The sequence below is a fragment of the Myotis yumanensis genome, unplaced genomic scaffold, assembly GCF_028538775.1.
Source record: "Myotis yumanensis isolate MYYU_CA2020_CCGP unplaced genomic scaffold, mMyoYum1.0.hap1 SCAF_9, whole genome shotgun sequence".
Taxonomy (NCBI): Eukaryota; Metazoa; Chordata; class Mammalia; order Chiroptera; family Vespertilionidae; genus Myotis; species Myotis yumanensis.
Genome location: NW_027223760.1, coordinates 47,587,852 through 47,610,217, shown reverse-complemented (window position 1 = coordinate 47,610,217; position 22,366 = coordinate 47,587,852). Strand labels below are relative to the sequence as shown.

Genomic DNA, 22,366 nt, shown 5'->3' with positions numbered 1-22,366 from the left:
ACATATACTCTGAGCCTACGTGAACAACCATGTCACTACTGTGAAGACAGCTAAAAAATTTACTTAGTCAAATACAACTTTAAGGACACACCGTTAATAATATTCAGACTTAAGCAATGATGAGTATCAGCAGATGCCTAATATTTAAAAAAGCAGCCTTTCAAGACTGACCTGTGTTTTCCCAAGAAGTCGATAAGCTTGTTGAACCTTGGTATAATGATTAATGTCAAAATTCTTGCAGATTTTAGAAAGAGCCACATCCAACTGTTCCTATGTAAGTAAAAGAGGAGGCAAGAGGCGGTGAAAGAATTAGATTTTCAAGTCAATGGGAAAATATTAAAACTAACTTATCCTTTTAATTAATATTTAAAGCCATTTACTATCACAATGATCTAATAGTCAAAAGCAAATTTAAATAAAAATATAAAGAAATTATAATTCTCATTTGTTACTAATTATAATCAAATTTTACCAAGATGTCATTAATATGTTTAAAAACAACAACAACACATGTCTAGTGTTTCAAGAGACACAAAATCTGTATAACAGCTACCAAAAAAATTTTAGTTTTGTAATTTTTACTTATCTCTGTTTCCTCATCTACTAAAATCTTATAACTATATGAACTGAATTTGTGCAACTATTAAAAAATAATGAAACAATCCTATTGTAATCACTGAAAAGTAATTCTCAACAAAACTAACTACATTGACCTTAAAATACATATCTTTTATATCTAAATTCAACAACTTTATGGATTTCTATATCAATTATTTCATTTTAAAATAACGACTTTTCTACATACATACAGAAACAATTGCATATTAAGAGTGAATAAATACAGAGCTTTCAAAGGAAATTCCTCATTAAAATTTTAAGTGATTACATACTTAAAAGATTTTCAAAGCAGTTATCTTTAGATTTATCAAACAGTCATTCTTACAATTAGTAAATAATTGCATTTATTAACAAAAACTACTTTCACAAAACACCATTTGAAAGTCCAGCCTAAATTTTTATAACTACCCTTATCGGAAAACAATAAAATATAAGAAACCAAATAATTCTTATTAAATTTATAAAAATGAATACCCTGCTTTGCAAAGATTGCCAAGGAAAGAGATGAACTCTGAATAAGTGATGGAGGAAAAGCAAAACCTCATTTATGCTAATAATGACATATTTTTTCCTTTCCAGTTCTTACATTTTGTTGAATTATAGGAAATATTATTGAGGTTAGGAATTTCGGAGTGTTTTCATCAGCCAATAATAATTCTTAAATAAATTAACTCACTAAACTAAAAAGTAGTAATGGATGATTAAAAAAAAATTAACATGATAAGTATTTTGGCTATAATTTATATAAGAATATACCTATGACTAAAATTTGGGGATCTTTCTGGATATAATGATATTTTCAAATACCGTTTTTAGATCCTATAATTTCAAAAGTAATCTGCTTGCATTTACAAATAGATTAACATTTACTTGACCATGTACAGATATTCCAAATGCAAAACAAATATAGCATAGTGATCTAGAAACACTGGTAAAAACACAAAAGTCAAAACATACAATGTATCTATGCTATTCAAAAACCACTGAAAAAAGCCAATTAATTTCTGATGTAATCCTTCTTACCTCAATTTGTTCTAAAGTATCTTGCAGCTTTGAATTCAGTTCACTATTAAATAAAACAGAGAGTTAGATGTGCCAACCTTTAAAAGAGAAAAACTAAGTGCTAAATACATGTTAGCTGAATAAATAATCAATAAGTTCACAGATCAATAGCATGAGTAGTAAGTTGTGCTACTGGTTCTATAACAAGGCAAAAAAAAGAAAAGAAAAAAAGATTATGAAGAAACTAGAGGCCCAGTGCACGAAATTTGTGCATGGGTAGGGTCCCTAGTGGCTTCCAGCTGCCAGCCGGGGCCTCCCTTCGCACCCACCTTGGCCTGGTGCTGCCCACTCACCTGCTCCACCATCCCACCATGGTCCTGCTCTTGTCGGGGCCCATTGGGGCCAGCAGTGTCTCCACTGCTGCCCACTGCCAGTGCCCTGTCACCAACATGCACCATATTCTGCACCACCCCCTGGTGGTCAGCACACGTCTAACTCCTGGTTGGTTGAACTCCCGCCCATGGGGACAATTTGCATATTAGCCTTTTATCATATAGGATAAGAGTCATTCTAACAGCAACAGGATTTTGTAGGTAAAAAATACTAAAGAATCTATAGATAAAATTAAGAATTTAAGAATTAAAAGTTGATAAAGTTAATACCGAGTTTAAAGATAAAAAGTATAATACAGGTAAAAAGTAGAATATTTAAAATAAGATTAATCCTATATAATAAAAGCCTAAACTGTCCCCTCGACCAGGAGTTTGACGGCTCGCTATGACGTGCGCTAACCATCAGGGGGTGGCACGGAACATGGTGGGCATCGGCGATGCAGCGTTGGCAGCGGATGGCAGTGGAGGCGCTGCCAGCCTCGACAAGAGCAGGACCGTGGCAGAATGGTGGAGCAGGTGAGCGGGTGGTGCCTGGCTAAGGCAGGTGCGAGGAAGGCAGGCGGTGGGCCCAGCTCTGATCAATTGCCCTGCAGATAGCAACCAGTGACCGGCAAGCCCTGATCGTCCTATCTGAGCTGGGCCCCAGGCTAGGATGGGGAACTAGGGGTGGGTGGCAGTGACCAACCTCCTGCGGCACCCAGGCGGGGGTGCTGCAACCTCTCGCCAGTTACCTGAGGGTGGGGGGGGTGACAGGGACAGAGGTGCGGTGAGAATTTGGGGTGTCTGCCCGAGCTTGCTCTCACTCCCCCTGCTACCCTTCCCATGCTAGGGCTCGCGTGCCAAGGAAGCCCCACACCCACGTGGCCTCTTCCAGGTGAGCCGGGCTGCAGCTGCCGAGACCGCAGGGGATGGTCGGGCTCCCCGTGGGTTCTCGCAGGAGCCAGTCTGCAAAGCTGGCCAGGAGAGAGCGCGCTGCTCTCTTGGCTTCTGTGTGGCGCCACTGGAGGGCTCAATGGCCTACACTGCACTCCAGCCCATAGCGTCCGGCCACGCTCACCCCATCTCTGCATGGGGACTCAGGCAGAGGGGCCGCACACGGGGGCCTGGGGCCCAGGTGCTGCTCAGGGCCCAGAGGTCAGCTGGGATCTGCCCTTCCATGCCAGATGCTCGTGCTTCGATTGCCGGCCAGGTCTAGGGACTGCACCCATGCATAATTTTCATGCACCAGGCCTCTAGTTTCTATATATTAAAAGGAATAAGACAATAAAAAATTTTAAATCTCATTTCAGTAAAACAGTACCTAAAATAAAGGAGACTTGCCTGGCCAGCGTGTCTCGGTGGTTGAGCGTCAACCAATGAACCAAGAAGTCATGGTTTAATTCCCAGTCAGGGCACATGCTGGGTTTCAGGCTCAATCCCGTGTGGGGCATGCAGGAGGCAGCCGATCAATGATTCTCTCTCATCATTGATGTTTCTATCTCTCTTTCCCTCTCCCTTCCTCTCTGAAGTCAATAAAAATACATTTTTAAAAAAGAAGACTTAACTATATGAAGGTATATACCATGAAAAAGACTAAAACCTTTAATACAGTTACCAGTTCTCACAAAATGATTTCCTAGAATAAGTGAATTTTTAATCAAAGTTCCAGCAGCGTTTGTTCTGTTTGTTTTTTTACTTTACTGAATCTGACAACTGTTTCTAATATTTATGTGGAAATTAAAAGGGCTATGAATAGTTAAGAATATCTTGAAGAGTAATGCTGGAAGACATATATTAAAGCTTATAAAGTTACAGCAATAAGTCGGTGACAACATAAGTATACATAAATAAATCAACAGAACAGAATACAAATAAAGGACAAAATGCTTGAACAGATACTTGACAAAGGAGATATCCAATTGGCCAATAAATATTAATAGCCACTCCAATTCGGCATTCAGGAAATGCAAATTAAAACTACAATAAGACAACTTAATAAGCAATCAAATGGCTAAAGATATTTTCAAAAAAAAATTAAAAATTACATCAACAAATGTTGGCAAAATGTAGAGCAAATGAAACACCAATTCTGTACTGGCGGAAGGGGAAATTGACACCTCTTTGGAAAACTATATCATCTACTGAAACTCAACAAGCACTCTGTATCCCATGAATCCTAGATATGCGTCTAACAGAAATGCATACATAATTGTTAAGCATCACGTGTAATAGTAAAAAATACTGAAACAACACAATTATCTATGAACAATTAAGTCAGTGATGGCGAATCTATGACACACGTGTCAGAGGAGACACGCGAACTCATTTTTTTGGTTGATTTTTCTTTGTTAAATGGCATTTAAATATATAAAATAAATATCAAAAATGTAAGTCTTTGTTTTACTATGGTTGCAAATACCAAAAAAAATTCTATGTGACACGACACCAGAGTTAAGTTAGGGTTTTTCAAAATGCTGACACGCCAAGCTCAAAAGGTTCGCCATCACTGAATTAAGTGGATAAAGTGTGATATAATTATACAATGAAATACTATAGCAATAAAAATGTATCACCTGCATTTCATAAGCATGATACTGGACAAAAAAAGTCAGTTAAAAAAATGTACATAACATATGACTCCATTTACATAAAGTTCAAAATAGATAAAACTAACTTTAGTGACAAACAGAATAGTAATTACTATTCTGGGAAAATAATGGGAAAATAGTGGGAAAAGAATGACTGGGATGGGCGTGAAGGAAGTTTCTGGGGTACTAGAAATGTTTGGTTTCTAGGAGGTAATTACACAACTATGTTCACTTTGTAAAAATTAAGTTATACACTTGGGATATGTGACTGAAAATGATTTTGTTCCCTTTAATTCTCCCTAAGTTAGTTAAAAACAAACAAGAGAGAGAGAACTATCATTATTTGAATTATAATATCTCATTACTAAAAAAGATCTTTGATATATAACAAAATAAATACAATCACAGAGAAAACATTTTAATAAAAAGGTTAAGAGAGAAGTAAAATAAAATAGTAAGAACAGGTGAAAGATGTACTTTGATACAGCAAAATTATACAAGGTTTTTTACAACTGTTATCTGATCATAAATTTGATTCTCAGAGTCTAGCAACAAAGCAAACAGGGCCACAGTATACAATCAGTGTCTGTCATAGCAACACAAACTCAAGGTGGGGGGGTGGGCACACAAAAAAAATCCCCTTTTCTGGCATTAAGTTCTGAGAGAAAGTTTTGCCAGTCTTGATAAGGAGACAATAACCCTTACTCTTAAGGCACAACACTCTTGGCAAAACCTTACAGAAAATACAATAATGGATTTAAGGATTCCATTTGCTTCTTATAGAGCCTTTTAATACCAGCAGAGGAGATAATACCAAAGTGATGTGATATATGTAGATACAGACAGATTTAAAGCAATTTGTCAGAAAAGTAAAACCAATAATATAGAGAGATTATATTCTCTAGTAATAGCTGAGAGTGAGCAAAACTATATTCTTTGACAACCAATAATGTAGGATTGATACCATATTAGAAAAACTAAGTTCTCTAAACAGGATTTATGCCTGAAAAATAGCCACACCACAGATATTAATTAATAGGTTAAGGGAATTCTTATAGACAGAACTGAGACTTTCCTTAAAAATATGATTATGGGACAATTTCTGTGATACCTCCAAAAAAGAATAAATGAATGAAGATAAAAATGAGTGCTAAAGGCACCAAAGTAATATTCCTAAAAGGATAGTCATGATAGTGCCTTAGAATAACAAAGAATTAAATTAAATAATTCCTCATCCCACCCCTTAAAAAATCAGCACCTTTCCCCTGAGTTCCTTGTCCCATGTTCACAGCAGTGTGCATTATAGTAAGGAATATCTGAGCCTATCTCTCTAAGCACAGACTGTGGCTTATTGCCCAGTGACCTCCCAGGACTACATAAACTCACACCTGACTCAAAGCAGATAAAAAAAAAATATCTGCTGAGTCAAATCTGCAATTCAAACAAAATGGCAAAATTTTACTATCATGCCATTAGCCCCTACTTTCTACTTCAATAAAGAAAACTATAGAGATGAGTAAAAAAAGGAAAGTGGTTTAGAAGGAAAAGAACAACACTAGGATCTAAGTCTACAGGTGCCTTAACAAGAGGAAAAAAGAGATAAGCAGAGCTAAAACAAGTTCTACTCCTCTATCATATGGGGCTCAAAAGTCCACCTAAGGCTAAAGATAGACACAGGTTGGAGAGGCAAGAATACCTGGAACAGTAAGTAGGTCAGAACCTGTAAACATATCCTTTTAGGGCATCATTTTGAGCTTGAAGAAAAAAGAAATATACCTAAATTCACTAATAGGTGAGAGTAATAATTTCTTTAGCTTCTAAGTTGGAAAAAAATGGGCTATAGTGTTTATAAAATTATTACAAACCTAGATGTGTTTGTTGCTTCTATTGTATATGGTTACAATGACTCTATATACTGTGTATTAAGAATTCATGCAAGCCCTGCCCAGGTGGATCAGTTGGTTAGAGCCTCATCCCAATACGCCAAGGTTGCAGGTTCGGTCCCCAGTCAGGGCACATATAAGAATCAACCAATGAATGCATAAATAAGTGGAATAACAAATCATTCTCTCTCTCTCTCTCTCTCTCTCTCTCTCTCTCTTTCTCTCTCTCTCTCTCTCCCCCTCTCCCTCTATCTTCCCACTCTCCCTCCCCCTTCCTCTCTCTTTAAAATCGATAAATAAAAAATTTTTTTAAAGGGTTAATACAAACATGGTAATGAAAATAATATGAACAACATGTTAAATATAAAATATATAAATTAAACATTTGGGTTTTATTAAAAATGTTTTCAAAAGTGACAACTCCAGTTTGACAACAATTTACTACTAATTATAAATACATATATAAAAATTATGTGATTAAGGAGTGGACATCTTAACTGCACAGCCTTTAGAGAAGCCCTTCACCACACTTGGAAACATAAATTCAAGTCATTTAAGTCAATTAATCAAAGTATGTTAAAAGGATCTATTCAGAAACATTTGGGTAAATAAAAGCTACATTATTGTCAAAAAAATTAGTAGTTCTAAGATGGAAGGCTAAAAGCTATTAAAGGCTATTTACAAGCTTAATGGAATGAATCAAACAATTTTGGGGGCATTTTTACCATCACTGCAGAAAATATTAAAGATAACATGTCCATAAATAACTAATTTTGTTCCTTTGTACAGCTGATCTAGGACACACACTTACAAAACGAGTCTTAAAAAGGTTGCACATAAATCCAAATTTTGTACAAATCTGACCGTACAAGAAGACAAGACGGTATGAAGGTAATTAGCTTCTTAATGATCTTTCCTCGCTATGTTATTAATGAGCCATGTGATTTAAGTCTAGTCTCTTCATATCGCTGAGCATCAGTTTCCTACACAAAAGTGGGCTAGATCTAAAGATTGCTACCATCTCTAACGTTTCCAGATTCTATTATATTGTGAACACCAGTTACCCAGTTTTCACATCTTTGAATATGATTAGATAAGGTGCTAAAACTGTTAGAATAAACTTAAGTAAAATTTATACTTGTAAGTTTATAGTGCATGTTCATGGCCCATGAAAATTCCAGTCTTTTTAGATCAGATTTATTCCAGTGGTTTCAATCTGTTCACAGCTGGCAGAGGATTTATCAATAGACCTCAAGAGAAAATTTGATTTTAAACATTTTGAAGCCATACTAACAACCTTGGGGTATAATGAAGTGTCCAAATGATCCTCCAAACCATGAGCAGACTGTGAAATAACTCCTAAGATCACTGTGAATCCAGCCAGCATATCTCTGTCCTGGCTCTGTTCAGAAATCCCTGACTAACCCAGAACGCAATCATTCACCACATAAAAAGCTCAGAGTCGTTGTTAAAGATGCTAAAGATATCAAAACATCTCCAACTTGAATTGTAATTCTAGAGCAGCGATCAGGCCAAGGAGCCAAGTCTAGCCAACAGCCTATGTTTCTAAATAAAGTTTTATTGGAGCACAGCCACATGAATTTGTTACATATAACTATGGCTGCCTTCCTGCTACAAGAGCAGGGCTGAATAGTTGGAACCAAAGCTTAAAATATTATTATACATCCCTTTAAAGACAAAATTTGCCAAACCAGTGCTAGAGTTCAGTGGAAGACATTTTGGTTGGTCAACTGATCAAAGTGAAAACAGAAATACGTACATGTGAATACCATATACTTGTATTTACTGGTACATCATCATTTTAACTAAAACTGTATTTAAATGTACTTCACGCAGTCATTTCTGATTTAAAGCCATAGTCTTTTCATTTGATTTGAGTTTTAACTTCTTAGTCTCATATAAGCCAAATCACAAATAAATTGTATGTAATTTCAAGTTTCAGTTTTCTAGGGTGAAACAGAAATTTAGAAACAAATGAAAATCAATCCGAATGCTAAATTATATTTAGTTACTTTGTATCCCATCATTTTTATATGTTGTCTCATCTTCAATAAATTAAAAAAGAAATTTATTTTTAAAAATATGGTTTATCCAATGCATTCAACTTAACTTTCAAACAATATGTTTTGTTTTTCCAATGCATTCAACTTAACTGCTTCATTTCATTACTTTACTTACTTAACGTAAATAACAGTAACAAACACAACTGGCAGAAACAGGTCTAGGAAAATAATACAATTAACTACTGAAGCAGAATAATAAAAACTGGCTTACTAGCCATGAGCTTCCCACTGTATATAGTAGCCATACATTATTAGACAGTACAGTGCAGTAGTGGTTAAAAGCAACAAGCTCTGCATTCTAACAGACCTACATTTAAATCCTGGCTCTGCCACTTATTTAACAAAGCATCAATTCTTCATCTATAAAACAGAGACAGTAACAACAACTCCGGAGGAATATTTTATCAATACTAAGTATGAAAAGTAAGGAAAATGACTAGTACAGAGCTTGACACATATTAAAGGCCAAACAGCTTCCAATAGTATTATCATAACCATCATCATGATTCAACCTTTAAAAGCTAAAAAATAAAGCTCTAGTGAGGAAACCTTAATAAAATCTAATTTAGAATGACCGTACAGTCAGTGCTGCCTTAGCTAACGATGCCTAGCTTCCACTGCCGCTCCTATAAATGTCAATATTTTCCATTCCTGCAGGGGTATAAGAAGTGAGCCATTCACAGCATGAACATCTCTGATGTTCTTTGTTTGTATACTCTGTGCTCTTAACTAGAATATTATCCCTCAGTCCAGCCTTTTAACTGCCTGTTATTTTAAACTCCTAGAGAACAAATAAATTGCAAAAGCTCTTGGCGTAACAAGTAACAGCACCTCATGCAGATAAACATTAAATAATACTTCATGCTTGCCTCATTATCTAGGAGTAAAGAGTCTGACATAGATGACTTTTCTAGGCGACTGGTGAAATTTAGAACATCAAGTAAAAAGAGAAAAATTCTAAAAATATCTAAAAAAAAAGAGACCCTTTATGATGAAATGAGGAGAATAACATATGATGCTATCCACAAAATGGGAGGCTAGAAAATAACTGAGTAATGCCTTCTATTTTTTTACAAAAAAATAATTTTTCTTTCAATCATGTGTGTGGACAAAATTAAGATCATTTCAAAATCTAAAAATGTACCTCCCATATATCCCATATTAAAAAAAAACAATTCTTAGAGGTAACTGTAACAAAACGATATACAAAAAAAAATTATAAAAATGTAAACAACTATTTACAATAAGCCAGAAAAAAAGATATCTTAATGTATTATTTTAAGTTATAACTAAAACTACTAGGAAAATTCACCAGCTGTAAAATTAATTAATAAGCTGTGTTTTACTCCAGGGAATAGGAAAGGAAAGGAATGGGGTAGAGAGAAAATCTTTTACCTTTCCCTTTTGTTTAAAACAGTATGTTTTTGCCATGTGATTTACTTAACATTATTTTTTAAATGGTGCGGCGTGCGGGAAGGAGGCAGAGTAAAAAAGTTAAAATAAAAAGGAGTTCAGGTAGTATCAGAATAGCACAGTATCAATAATTTGGCCCAAGCAGAGAGGGCAGGTACATCTTGCTAGAAAGGAATCAAGGGCAACAGGAGAAGAATAGTCCCTAGTACTGCTGTATTTGTACCTAAAAGCTGTGTTCATTATTCTATAATTTAAAGAAGTATCACAACCTATAATTTTCATTCCACTGCCAAGATTATAATAATGGGGGAAGGGGAGGATATTGTAATGATTATGAGAATTAAGTACAGTCATTCCTTGATACCCATGGAGATTTGGTTCCAGGACTCCTGCAGACAAAACACCTGTGGATACTCAAGTCCCCTATGTAAAACTAGAGTGCAAAATTCGTGCACTTGGGGGGGGGGGGGGGCATGTCCCTCAGCCCAGCCTGTGCCCTCTTGCAGTCCTGGAGCCCTCAGGGGATATCCAATTGACAGTTTAGGACCCATGGGTCAGACATCCTTAGTGCTGCTGCTGTGCTCGCCAGCCATAAGCCCAGCTCAGGGCTTCTGGCTGAGCGGTGCTTCCCCTGCGGGAGTGTGTTGACCAGCAGGGGCGGCTCCTATGTTGAGTATCTGCCCCCTTGTGGTCAGTGGGCATCATAGTGACTGGTCGTTCTGCCATTCAGTCGATTTGCATAGTACCCTTTTATTATATAGGATGGTGTAATAGTTGCACATAACATATTTGCATATAGGCTATAGTAGGGATATGTCTACACATCACTTCATTTGAGTGAATTCAGCATAGTACTCAGTGTGTGGCAAATTCAAATTTTGCTTTTTGGAACTTTCTGGATTTTCCCCCCCAATATTTTCGATCCATGGTTGGTTGAATCCACAGATGCAGAACCCACAGATATGGAGGGCTGATTGTACATCTGTCTATGTTAAAGTACAATACTCAACAAAGGATATGCAAACTTTTCAGTGCATAATCCATAATATGCTCAGGTTCACTCAACTAGTTTCTTTCAAATGAAATTAAAAATAATAAAGAAGTCCTGACTTTTAAGAAAAACTGTTCTTGAAGCTAATTTGGATAAATTTCAAAAAAGAAGTTATATGCTTCATTCAGATGTACTTGAACATAAACACACTCTGATTCTTATTCCTAGCAAATCCCAACTGTATGTCCTTCAATCAATCAACTCAAAAAATGTCATAAAATATAAAAATGTTCCCTGTCAGTTATAAAAGTGAAGAAAACTGGTGTCACAGTATCTTAATTAAATATGCTGAAACAATAAATAAATAAATATGCTGAAACACAGCACATCTCAAGGAAGATACAAGGTACTAAATAAGGACCTGTTTTCTTTCATTTTTCAATCAACAGATTACATCATTATTACTTGGTATTTCAAGTATTAAACTATATAGTCATATAACCTGAGACTTAGTAGGTATACAATCAATGGCTCTTTGAACAGAAGCAAATATGTGAATTCTGTTTTTCCTCCTTTCCGAATCATGTAATCTACTCCTAAGACTACAGGGTCCCTTCCTTCTAACAAAAATTTTATTTCCAATAAAGGAGCAATGTAACTAGGAAAGAAAGGAGGAATATAGAATCCACCAAGGAAAATTAAGAAGTAGACAAGCAGGTTCACTATACATATGAACTTGCCAACAATATACTTTTTAAAAAATCACACCAAAATTCAAAAATGCTCTAACTCATAGTTTTCTAAAAGGACATTTCTAAAGGAAATGTATTTCATAATTCTCTAGTCATCCACAGGAATGAAAATAAATATAAATGTTAATGAAAATGAAAGTGTAAATTCAGTTGGATATTAATTACTATTCCCATGATTACCAGAGTGTCAAATCATCTTTCACTCTGATTCACTCAGGTCCAAGCAAAGACTAAATCTTTGCTTTGGCTAAATTCCACAGCTCCAGGTAAATTAAAGGAATAAAGTGTTGATGAATCATGTCTGAAGAGACCAAGAACAGGGTCAATATTGTATTTAGAAGACCAGGGGGGAAAAGTGCAAAAGAAAATAAATGTGTACAATAAAAAAGGTGCATCTAATTAATAACTAATTAATAAAGGCAAAAATAAGAAGAAATTGTAATAAAATTCCTGCCATTTTCATGGACTCAACTTGTTGACATATCAAATTATTCTACCTGTATATCCCATGTCATATAACTATAAGAAGTGAACAAACCTCTCATGCTCTCCCAACTAGGATCAAAAGGGTGAAATAACAGGCAAAGGGGAAAGAGGACTGGGTTAGGCAGGATGAATGGTTGCCAAAGGCAACAGTGCTGGTATGTGGGGGGGAGACTTCTTGGTGGGGGGGCTGTCATCTCCACCAAACAACTCCAACTAGCACCTCTGTTTCCTGAGTCACCCTGACGTTGTCACTAACTCACCAAGTTAAAAACACAACTCAACCAGTTTTCCCAGGAAACCCATTACAATAAATTCCTTGGCCATCAATATTTTTTGTGCATGTATTTTTTACCTATTTCAGAGAATATGACAAACTATTCTTATTACTTGGATGACTCACATATGGAAACACAGCACAGTTCTTATATATATTATCTAAAATAAAACAATTATTAATTTAAATCATCATTACAGATCTTTTCAGTTTCAAAATTTGACCAGGTCAGATAGCTGTCATCACACCTCCTCCACATACCCCTATATACATTAATTAAAAAGTACTTACAAGCTACTTCATGCTGACTCTAAAAAGCCCAAATGAGAATTTCTTTCAAAAACATTATATATAACTAACTCTGGTCCAGTAAGACATTTACTTTAGCACAGCTAAAATAAAATTTCTATTTAATAGAAAAAATAGTGTCAACACCAGTCACCTACTCCCTCAATTTCCTTCCACCAAATTTCCATACCCATCTCTTCCTACTACAATCCCTGCAAAGTCTTAATATATTATGTACTCCATTTTGTTTTCAACCTCTCACTCTTTCCCATCAATTTTCAATTATTCAAGTTTCTCCCTTTCAATTGCATGTGTCTCCTCTTTATAAAATTTCCTCATTCTATACTTATACATCAACCAAATCTGTCCCCAACAGGCCAATTCTGACTTCTTTGTTATTATAAAGCCAATCCTCACTTTGCTTGCCATCTCTGCAACAAACTTCATCATGACACCTATAATCTCATGTCCACAACCCCTCAGATCTTGTTTAGCTCAACTCCTGCACCCCCTTCAAGTCCTCCTTCGTCTTGACCCCCTAAGAAAAGTGAGATCCCAATACTTCCACTGTGTGTTCAACTTCCTTCTTCCTAAGGCCCCATCCCACTTGTGCCTTCTTCAGTTCAAGTCCTTCTTTATAGATTATGTTCTCTAGAGATAATATTGTTTTCATTATGTAATCAATTCCAAAGCAGAGCACCTGGCATATAATAAACAATAAATATATAACTGCCTGAATTACATTCACTTGCTCATAAATAAGCTGTTCTCACTCTAATGAATTTATCACCGCAAAATGAACTAAACGTGTGCTACCCTTTTCCAGGACCCACGGTCCTACCCAATTATGTATTTCCTAATCCAATATAAGTGTGTTGTTTCAATATGCATGATCCTAAAGAAAAAAATACCATAAATATTTAAAGAGCATCTCTAGGGGGGAAATAGCTAGCCCTTACCCTACACTCAGCAGAGACCTATGATGTCAGAGTATATTAAAAAAAATTCAATTCAAAGGTGTATTAATGTTTTGGTCTACTGTAATCTTTTTATTTTTAAAATACTCGCAATCAACATCTATAACATCAGTGAGCCATGCTCACTGACTATCTGACAGAATTTCTATCCAGGAGAAATTACAGGGCTGTATTCGATGATAGGTATGAATTTAATTTGAAACTGGATTTGCTTGGCAAGAACACTATTTTACTTAAAGTGTTATGTTTATTTGTGATGGTTTTAGAGCAATGATGGGAATTACACCTGGGGATTAGAGCTTTCCCAAGGTACTGGCACCAGTAATACAAAACCTTCTCTTTAAGCCAACCAAACATCCATTAATAAAGTTAGAATGACAGTGGGGCCTTGACTTACGAGTGTCCCGACTAACGAGTTTTTCAAGACACAAGCCGTCTCTCGGCTGATTTTTTGCTTTGAGTTGCGAGCTAAAATTCGGGTTACGAGCCAGCTTCAGATACCCCACCGCTAGTTGGCACAGCAAACATCACAGTGAAAGCCACAACATCAGCCCAGCATTCAATTCATTGTAATGGTGAAAATTGATTTGACATACGAGTAATTTGAGTTACGAGCTCGGTCACAGAACGAATTAAACTCGTAGTTCAAGGCCCCACTGTAGTAGCAAAGGATGTAGCAGCCATTTTTACATTGTACATTTTATAAATAACTAACCAAAAGGTGTAACACATTAAATAGTCACTTAAATATTACAAGTATGACTATGACAAAAAGTAAGTTCCACAAAAATTATTATCAGGATGAGCCAAACACTAGAACCATCTGGATCTGAAAAACAAACTACAATAACACTCTCAATATTTATAAGCTGGGCAAAGTTAAGGAGGAAGAATTCCCAAGAAATGCAATGGGGACATGAAGAGAGAAATGTATTCTCTCTACTTCTCTATAAAAATGAAAATCAATGAGACTGGAAAGAACATGAATGTCTATGAGGTGAAAAGAAACGGTATCTGATCTTTCACACCTTAATATTTATTATTTGTAATTTTATTGTACTGCCCATTTATGAACAAGAATGCTAAGAGAACAGAGCAATTAATATTTATTAATATTGTTTAGAACACAATTCCTACATTAAAAACAGGCAACAGAGTCAGCTTTAAAATTTCTGTATTACTTTACCTTATGCAACTGTAATGTTTAAAAGTGCTGGCAGCTTTCTGACATTCCAGGCACAACTGAATAGCTCCTGGGTAGTCTTCCTCCTTAAGATAACAACAGAAGTCATTAGACTAGAGACATTTTTCTTAAAGCCCCTGCAGAAATCTCTGTTTGTCCTCTATCCAAAAGTTACAGAACCAGAAAAGTTTAATTTCTTTTATGTAAGGATTAGAATACCAATAACAAATAATAAAATAGAGAGAGGCAAGTAGGTCCAGACCTAAAACATTTAAAATGCATGCATAGAAAAAAATATTGTTTCCTCAAATATACAGTCACAGCTCTCTATGACCATGACATGCGTATAAAACCTATATAGGATTGATTACAAGCTGCTTCACAGGGAATGTTTACATAAAACGTTCCAAAACAATTATGCACTCTACCTGTAATCAACATTCAACAGTTCTACCACAGCACTCAACAGTTCTACCACCAAGAAATCAATAAACATTTTTAAAACAAATAAATTTGGAAAAAAGTAAAATATTCATTAATAGCCTCAGAATATTTTATCACCTAAACATTAATTTAATGTCAAAAGAATTTTTCATATGGATGTCTCAAACCCTAGTTTAATCATAGTAGTTTAGAAGTAATACAGTGATTACACAGAAAGCCCTAAAAAAATTTTTTTCCTTAAGGTCATACCTAAGTTCAACAATGCAATTCAAACCACTGGGGATGCTGAGATAAAGTTCCTACCCTAAGGAGCTTCTCTGGTCATAGGGAAGCATAGAAGATTAGGCTTTTGTGAACCTTGTAACAGAAGTAGACTGAGAATGCTACGAAACCGTGAAAGAGAAAACACACAGCTCACTCAGAAAACCAATTTAACATGAGATACCAAACATAACTAATACGTGAAACATATCCTAAATTACTTCTATATGTTAGATGGAAAAGACAATTTTATTATTATTTAAGTACAAATATAATCAAAAGATACTGATGTTCACATTCCCATGTTGCTACAAACTAAATATTTATCCAAATAAATTTTTCTAAATGAAGCACATTATGTAAGTAGAAAAATGCTCTAGAGCGAGTACCTTTGCCTGTCTAAAAGGGCTCTTTATACCATCTACCAATCTGAGAAAAATGCCCATCTGAATTTTTTCACTATAACTTTTCTATTTAATATTATCGAGAGGACCAAATTTCCAAGCCTTCTCAACTTACCTCTAGCATTTCACTCAAGCGCACATCTGTCCTTTGCTGGAAAAAAAAAAAAAAAAAAATCAAAGGTAAAACCTGTCTCAACCATAAAATTAAGTTTTAATTTTTAAAAAGTAACCTGTATATACCAATGTTTTTATAGTCCTCAGAGATTTCAGAAGTCCAATCAACAACTGACGTTTCCTCTGATTTGCAAGAAGGCCTAAACTAGCTTGAGTAAAACCTTCCTTTGCAATATTCAAGTGTCTGCAAAAGTGAACAATAAATAGTTAAATTTTTCTAGCATAAAAAGAATACTATCCACACAGAACAATAGGTCACTAATAAGGCAGTATCCTTGATTACTCTTAAAACTAGGCATTACGACTACTATCACAAATTTATGTGACAAATTTATTCAACGGCTCAATCTAAGCCAGCATTACTCAAAGTGTGATGGGTGGACTAGTGCCAACCCTCAAACTGTCACTGGCCCATCAGAAGAAAAGTACAAAGAAACTGAAAATAAGCATTTAAAAACATTTAGGGAGAAGGTTGACATAATAATTTTATGTTTCATGAATAAATAATAAAAAATTGGGACTGTACTTTGTATGTCTTTGGTTTGTTTGTTTTTTCCCCATTTCTCTAGGACTTTGTTTTTATTGCATTTACAAAAATAACACCCTGCAACAAGTTAGAATTTTAAAAAGAAAAAAAAACTGGTCCTTCATCATAGATAGATTGAGAAGCACTAATCTAAGCAAATACAAAAACAGTAATGTTTTTATACCATAACTAGGTGTACAGACATTTCTCACATACCTTCTTAGTATAGTTTTTAGATCATAATATATATTATTACTAAGTGGTATTCTAGAAATTACAGTAATAACAAAAAAATCAATTATCAATGATAGTTTCATAGTTTTCCTTGAAATGTTTTCCAGTTTAAAGAAGAAAATATCATCAACTGCAATACCTTCTCCCATTTGTGCAGATAACAGCAGCTAACTGAAGACCTGTCTGTAATGAGGTAACTCTTTCAAGTTCCTATGGAAAGATTAGGTACAGGTTATTATTTGAGGCATTTTATTTTTCTTTCCTATTCATATGGTACTCTAACAAAACCTTTAGTGGGTTTCTAAGAAAAGCCTGCTTGGAAAACAAAGTAGCAAAAAAAATACCTGGACCTGAAAACTGTTGGTATATATTTCAATAAAATTATTTAAAATGACAATCTTCAATTGATTTTCACAACAACATATGACAAAATATTTAGTTAGTATTGCTTATAAGGAAATCTAGACCCAACCTGCTTTATACAGGCATAAATAAAGACTAATATATCCACTTAAATGTTTCTACCCAACAGAATTTCACAAGGTAATCAAGAATATGACAAATATGATTTATGTTTGCTAAGATGCTTTGGCAATGAATGCTTTCTTTTGAACACTAGTAGATATTTCAATGGATTAAGTCTCTAATTTTTCTAATGAAAAGATAGATTCTGCTGCACAATTCCAATTTTATCATATTTTAAAGACCAACTGTTATATTGCCATTGAGCGTTCATTATTAATAATCTACATGTTACAGAGAATATAAAAGCAATTTTCATTGGCTATTCTACAGTTTGGAAAACCAAAGACATTTCTTTAGAATCAGTTATAAAAACTCTTTCATTTCTTCAGTTTGGCAAATACCCCCAAATGAGAATACACACACACACACACACACACACACACACACACACAGAGTGAATATGTTGCTACAAAACTATAGACAAAAGAATAAATTAAAATACTTCAACAGTTTCAGGACTATATCACTCATTTTTTAAATTTCACTATAATATTATATTATAACAAATAACAATATTTTTATCTAGCATAAAAAGAATAATATCCACACAGAATAGGTCACTAATAAGGCAGTATCCTTGATTTAACAAAATATAACAAATATTTTGATGTTCACATTCCCATGTTGAACAAATAACATTATTTTATTTTAACAAATAAATAACAAATATTACTTTACCTTTACATAAGCAGGCTGCTTCTCAAGGATTAAATCTGCTACTTTTTTAGACACCTATAAGAACATACCATCAAACAAAGAAAGTAAGAAAAAAAAAACTCATGCTTCCTATTACATTTTATATGTTTTAAATTTCCAAGAATATTCTACAGGTCTTCCCTATAAATTTTTCAGTATGCTATGATCCCACATATTTCTCTGGGCTATGAAATTAGTAAGAGGTATACAGCACAGAGCACAGTACTCAACAAATGTTCATTATAACTGTTGAGTATCATTATCTGATTTGACTAACATACACAAAAGTTTAATCATCTTTAAGAGTTCAGGATTTGCATTAAAAGATGAACTTGTTAAGATAAATAAGTGTTTAATCAACTGAATTTATGAAGACAATATCTGGGAAACAGAGAATGTCCTTGCACCCTGCAGATCCTTTTGTACCACATAAGAAGACAAATGGCATTTTGGTCCCTTTCCTCTGAAGAACTGAGAACATGTGTTTTTTGGAATGCTATGGAGATATTTCAGGTTTTCTGAGCCAATTCCATGAATAATGTTAACGCATGCAAGTTAGTTATAATGATTTTAAACATGAGGCTCTTATTTCACAATTTCAGGGGCCTCTGTCAGATTACACTATGAGAGACCAAGTCTAGCACAAAGCATGGCACACTGAAGTTACTTAGTGAATGTTTGCTCAGGAAACACAATTGGTTCCCCTCCCCCAGGCCAACTGAGAACCAAACATTATTCACACACACACTTATGAATGGCATTAATCTTTTCATGTTTTCTTAATCTGCTTTGAAATTTTACATATATGTATAGATGTATATAGATATGAATTTGTACAGATGTACCCAGACGAAAACCCACCTAATTTTACCAAATTGGGTTTATTTTTTAAAAATAGACAATGTAGCCCTGGCTGGGGTGGCTCAGTTGGTTGAGCGTCATCCCATGCACCAAGAGGTGACCATTTTGATTCCCGGTCATGGTATATGTCTGGGTGGTGGACTCAATCCCCAGTAGGGGGTGTGCAAGAGGCAGCCAATCAAAACTTCACTGTCACATCAATGTTTCTCTCTGTCTAAAATCAATAAAAACATACTTTTTAAAAATAGGCAATGTAGTTATTGTTATTTTGTACTGTGCTAGGCAGTGTACTAAGTGATTTCCCTACATTATCTCAATTAGCACTCACGTCAATCTATAGAAATGAGTTACATGTTTCCTCATTTTCCAGATGAGTAATCTTAAACATAGTAGTAACTATGTACAGACTGAATTTTATAAAAGTAGTTCAGCCTAACGTGAGGAAATACAGAATTATAGAATTTTATGGCACTAAAGAAAATGCTGGTCTAACCCATCACTTCACAGATAAAACAAAAGAGATTTATTTACCAATGCTAATTGATTACAATTCAGCTTTTCTGAATCCTACACCTGTATTCTCTTTGGATATATTTTAACAAGAAATGGGAATCGTTTATTCTGAGATAAAACAAACAAACAAACAAACAAAAACCCCGTAACAAAATTGTGAGTAGTTTTGCATGACAAGGAGCCTAAAGGTACTTAGTAATCTGAAAAAAAAAAGTTCAAAATTCTTTCATCACATTTAGAATTCCAGAGAAAAAACTTCCAGTTCTGAATAGGCATTAAATTTTAATATAAATGTATCAGTTGAGGAAAAAGTCATGTTAAGTATGATTTGTTTAGTATGTAACTATATTAGTTAAACCATAACACCTGGGAACATTACACCTTTATGTTGTGTTTCATTTATGGTTTTGTCACAAAGAAATGTGTTTTTTACTCACTGCAGCTTGTTGTTGTTTCAATTTGTCTCTGTACTCCTCTAATTCTTGCAAATTGAGAACAGGAGGGAGCTTCTAAAAAACAAATCCATTACAGAAACGTAAAATAAATTGTTTAGTTTGGTGTCATTTACCTGTACACCTCTGATTTATGAACTGTGCATACAAAACAGTGTCACATCTCAATCATATTCATTCCTCCTGCCCCCTCTACTTCCCCTTTTAGAGTCCAGACACAAAAGCCTACACATCTTTGTTACCCTACCCTCTGTGCTCCTTGCCCAGCCCTCCATCTCCACTACAGCTGCCTCCCACCTCCAGGAAATCCCACTACCATTGGGACCCATGACTCCTACGCTAGGAGACACTGCTTTCATGATCTGTGACAGGAGAGTTCCCCACGCTACCAGCACAGGTGTATATTCCTACTTCTCTATGACAGAATTCAAGGCGTATTTCCCCCCGAAATGCCATGAGTAGTAAGTAAGCACCTCAGGGTGACAGTGACAGCTGTTGGAGTACATGCTAGATTATACATTGGCTTTCGAAGGACAGCATGGGAAACTACCAGAAGTGTATACCACTGTGTAGGTGCGAAACTCCAACTTAGACTCCAAGTCTCGGTCAACTGATTGCTGAACCCTCAGAATGAGATGGGGAATGCCTTTATATGTATTGCATATAAAGTATGTACATGCACATTGTGTTTGGTTTTGTCTAAAACAAATTTTACTATTCTGGCTTTTTTTTTGAAGTTCTTATAAATTTAAAATGCCAATGTTGTAAACATTATGGCATAGGGATACTTATCATGACTACACAATTATGCAGATATATATCCATGATTAAAAATCCTAGAGCTTTTCTAAACATATTTAACATAAAATAAAATAGAGGCAGCATATTAACATACTGTGTGTTAACAGTTAAAAAACAAAAATACAGAAATGTTTCCTGGACAAATATTCTACTCCTGCACTTAAGTTTACATTTTTTAAAATAATTTCACCCTTAAACAATGCAGACAATTCAGTGAATCACAATATGGTCATTACAGACCAATTCTGGTATCAAAAAATATAACATCCCTAAAAAGCATTAAAATCTCACAAATGTAATCATTGGGGGGGGGGGGGGGCTTTAGACAGGTTTTAATGAATTTTATTTTTTACCTCCAGCTCATATTTAACAATATCAAATGAGTCTGTAGAAAAATATATTTGTTCAATACTATTGATTAGTTCTTGTTCAGCTTGAGGATCACTAGGCTGTTCTCGAAGTTCTCGGAATTCCTCCTTTAAGGAAAAAAAAAAATCACAATTACAGTACTTGTAGCTGTTACAGTTCTATCTACACAGAAATAAATAATCATCTTTCTTAATAATCACAAATCCAGGGAATCATTCTGACAAAGGAGACAAACTGATAGAAAACAGGAAAGTTCAAGAAAATAGCCAAACACTAAAAACTATTCATCTATTGAAGAAAAAACAGCCAGTTTGATAATTCAGATTTGATTTTCAATTCCTTGTGTGCCAACTAGTAGTTGAGAGAACTTAAACGTTTAATGAAAGGAAAAAAACAACCACCTAGTACCTGTCTTACATACATACCACAGGTAGACACACTTTCATCATTTTACAACATTCTAAAATCTGCCTCACACAGATAAACAGGGAACAACATCTCAGTGACATTTGAGTCACAATCGGCACTGGACCCCTGAGAAGCTGACATCCTTCCTTCTGCTGAAAAATCTCACTGCTGAGCTAAGAAACACTGGCTCCAGAAAAGCTCCACAAGTTTAGCTCTGCAGTCCATGAGACTTCCTTCCAAGTCTACTAATACTGCAACTAATGATATGATTATGAAACTAGTGCTCTACATCGGATAAAATGCTCCTTCCTAATAATACACAGTGGGACTGCTATGACTTTATGTAACTAAAAAGAGTTTGACAGACAAATCCTACCCCTAATGTCAGCATCCTTACCTATGCAATTTCATTGCTTAATTGAATAAACCTTCAGTTAACTGGGAAATTTCAGTAATCCCGATACCCTCTCTTAACCACACTAATTAATCCAGACATTATTATAGATATATAACAATTTAGTCATTTGATCATACATTTAAGTACACAAAATGAAACTAGTATTTTAAATCATTTTATAGTCATTAAAATAATACTTTGAAATTCTTAATGAATTCTCACTAAGTAAATACACAAAAATTATATGGCCAATTAGAGGGCATTATTTGCCAAATAGAAGTACTCTAGATTATTTTATTGCAGGGCACAGTTTTCAATAAAAAGAAAGCCTCATATTTATTTTTTTTAAAAAAAGCCTTATAACATATATCTGTTAGGCTTTGATTGATAT

General features: G+C 34.8%; 1 protein-coding gene across 3 annotated transcripts in view; it reads right to left on the bottom strand.

Moving 5' to 3' along the window:
• VPS50 (VPS50 subunit of EARP/GARPII complex) overlaps nt 1–22,366 on the bottom strand; it is a 116,014-nt gene that overhangs the window by 72,684 nt on the left and 20,964 nt on the right. For all 3 annotated transcript variants that reach the window (XM_070424271.1, XM_070424273.1, XM_070424270.1), the window contains exons 3-11: nt 21,155–21,277; nt 19,986–20,057; nt 18,157–18,210; nt 17,093–17,163; nt 16,260–16,377; nt 16,135–16,170; nt 14,914–14,996; nt 1,642–1,684; nt 172–270 (exon numbers count right to left, since the gene is read on the bottom strand). In XM_070424271.1, the coding sequence (XP_070280372.1) occupies nt 172–270; nt 1,642–1,684; nt 14,914–14,996; nt 16,135–16,170; nt 16,260–16,377; nt 17,093–17,163; nt 18,157–18,210; nt 19,986–20,057; nt 21,155–21,277 (699 nt within the window). The remainder of the gene's footprint in view (nt 1–171; nt 271–1,641; nt 1,685–14,913; nt 14,997–16,134; nt 16,171–16,259; nt 16,378–17,092; nt 17,164–18,156; nt 18,211–19,985; nt 20,058–21,154; nt 21,278–22,366) is intronic.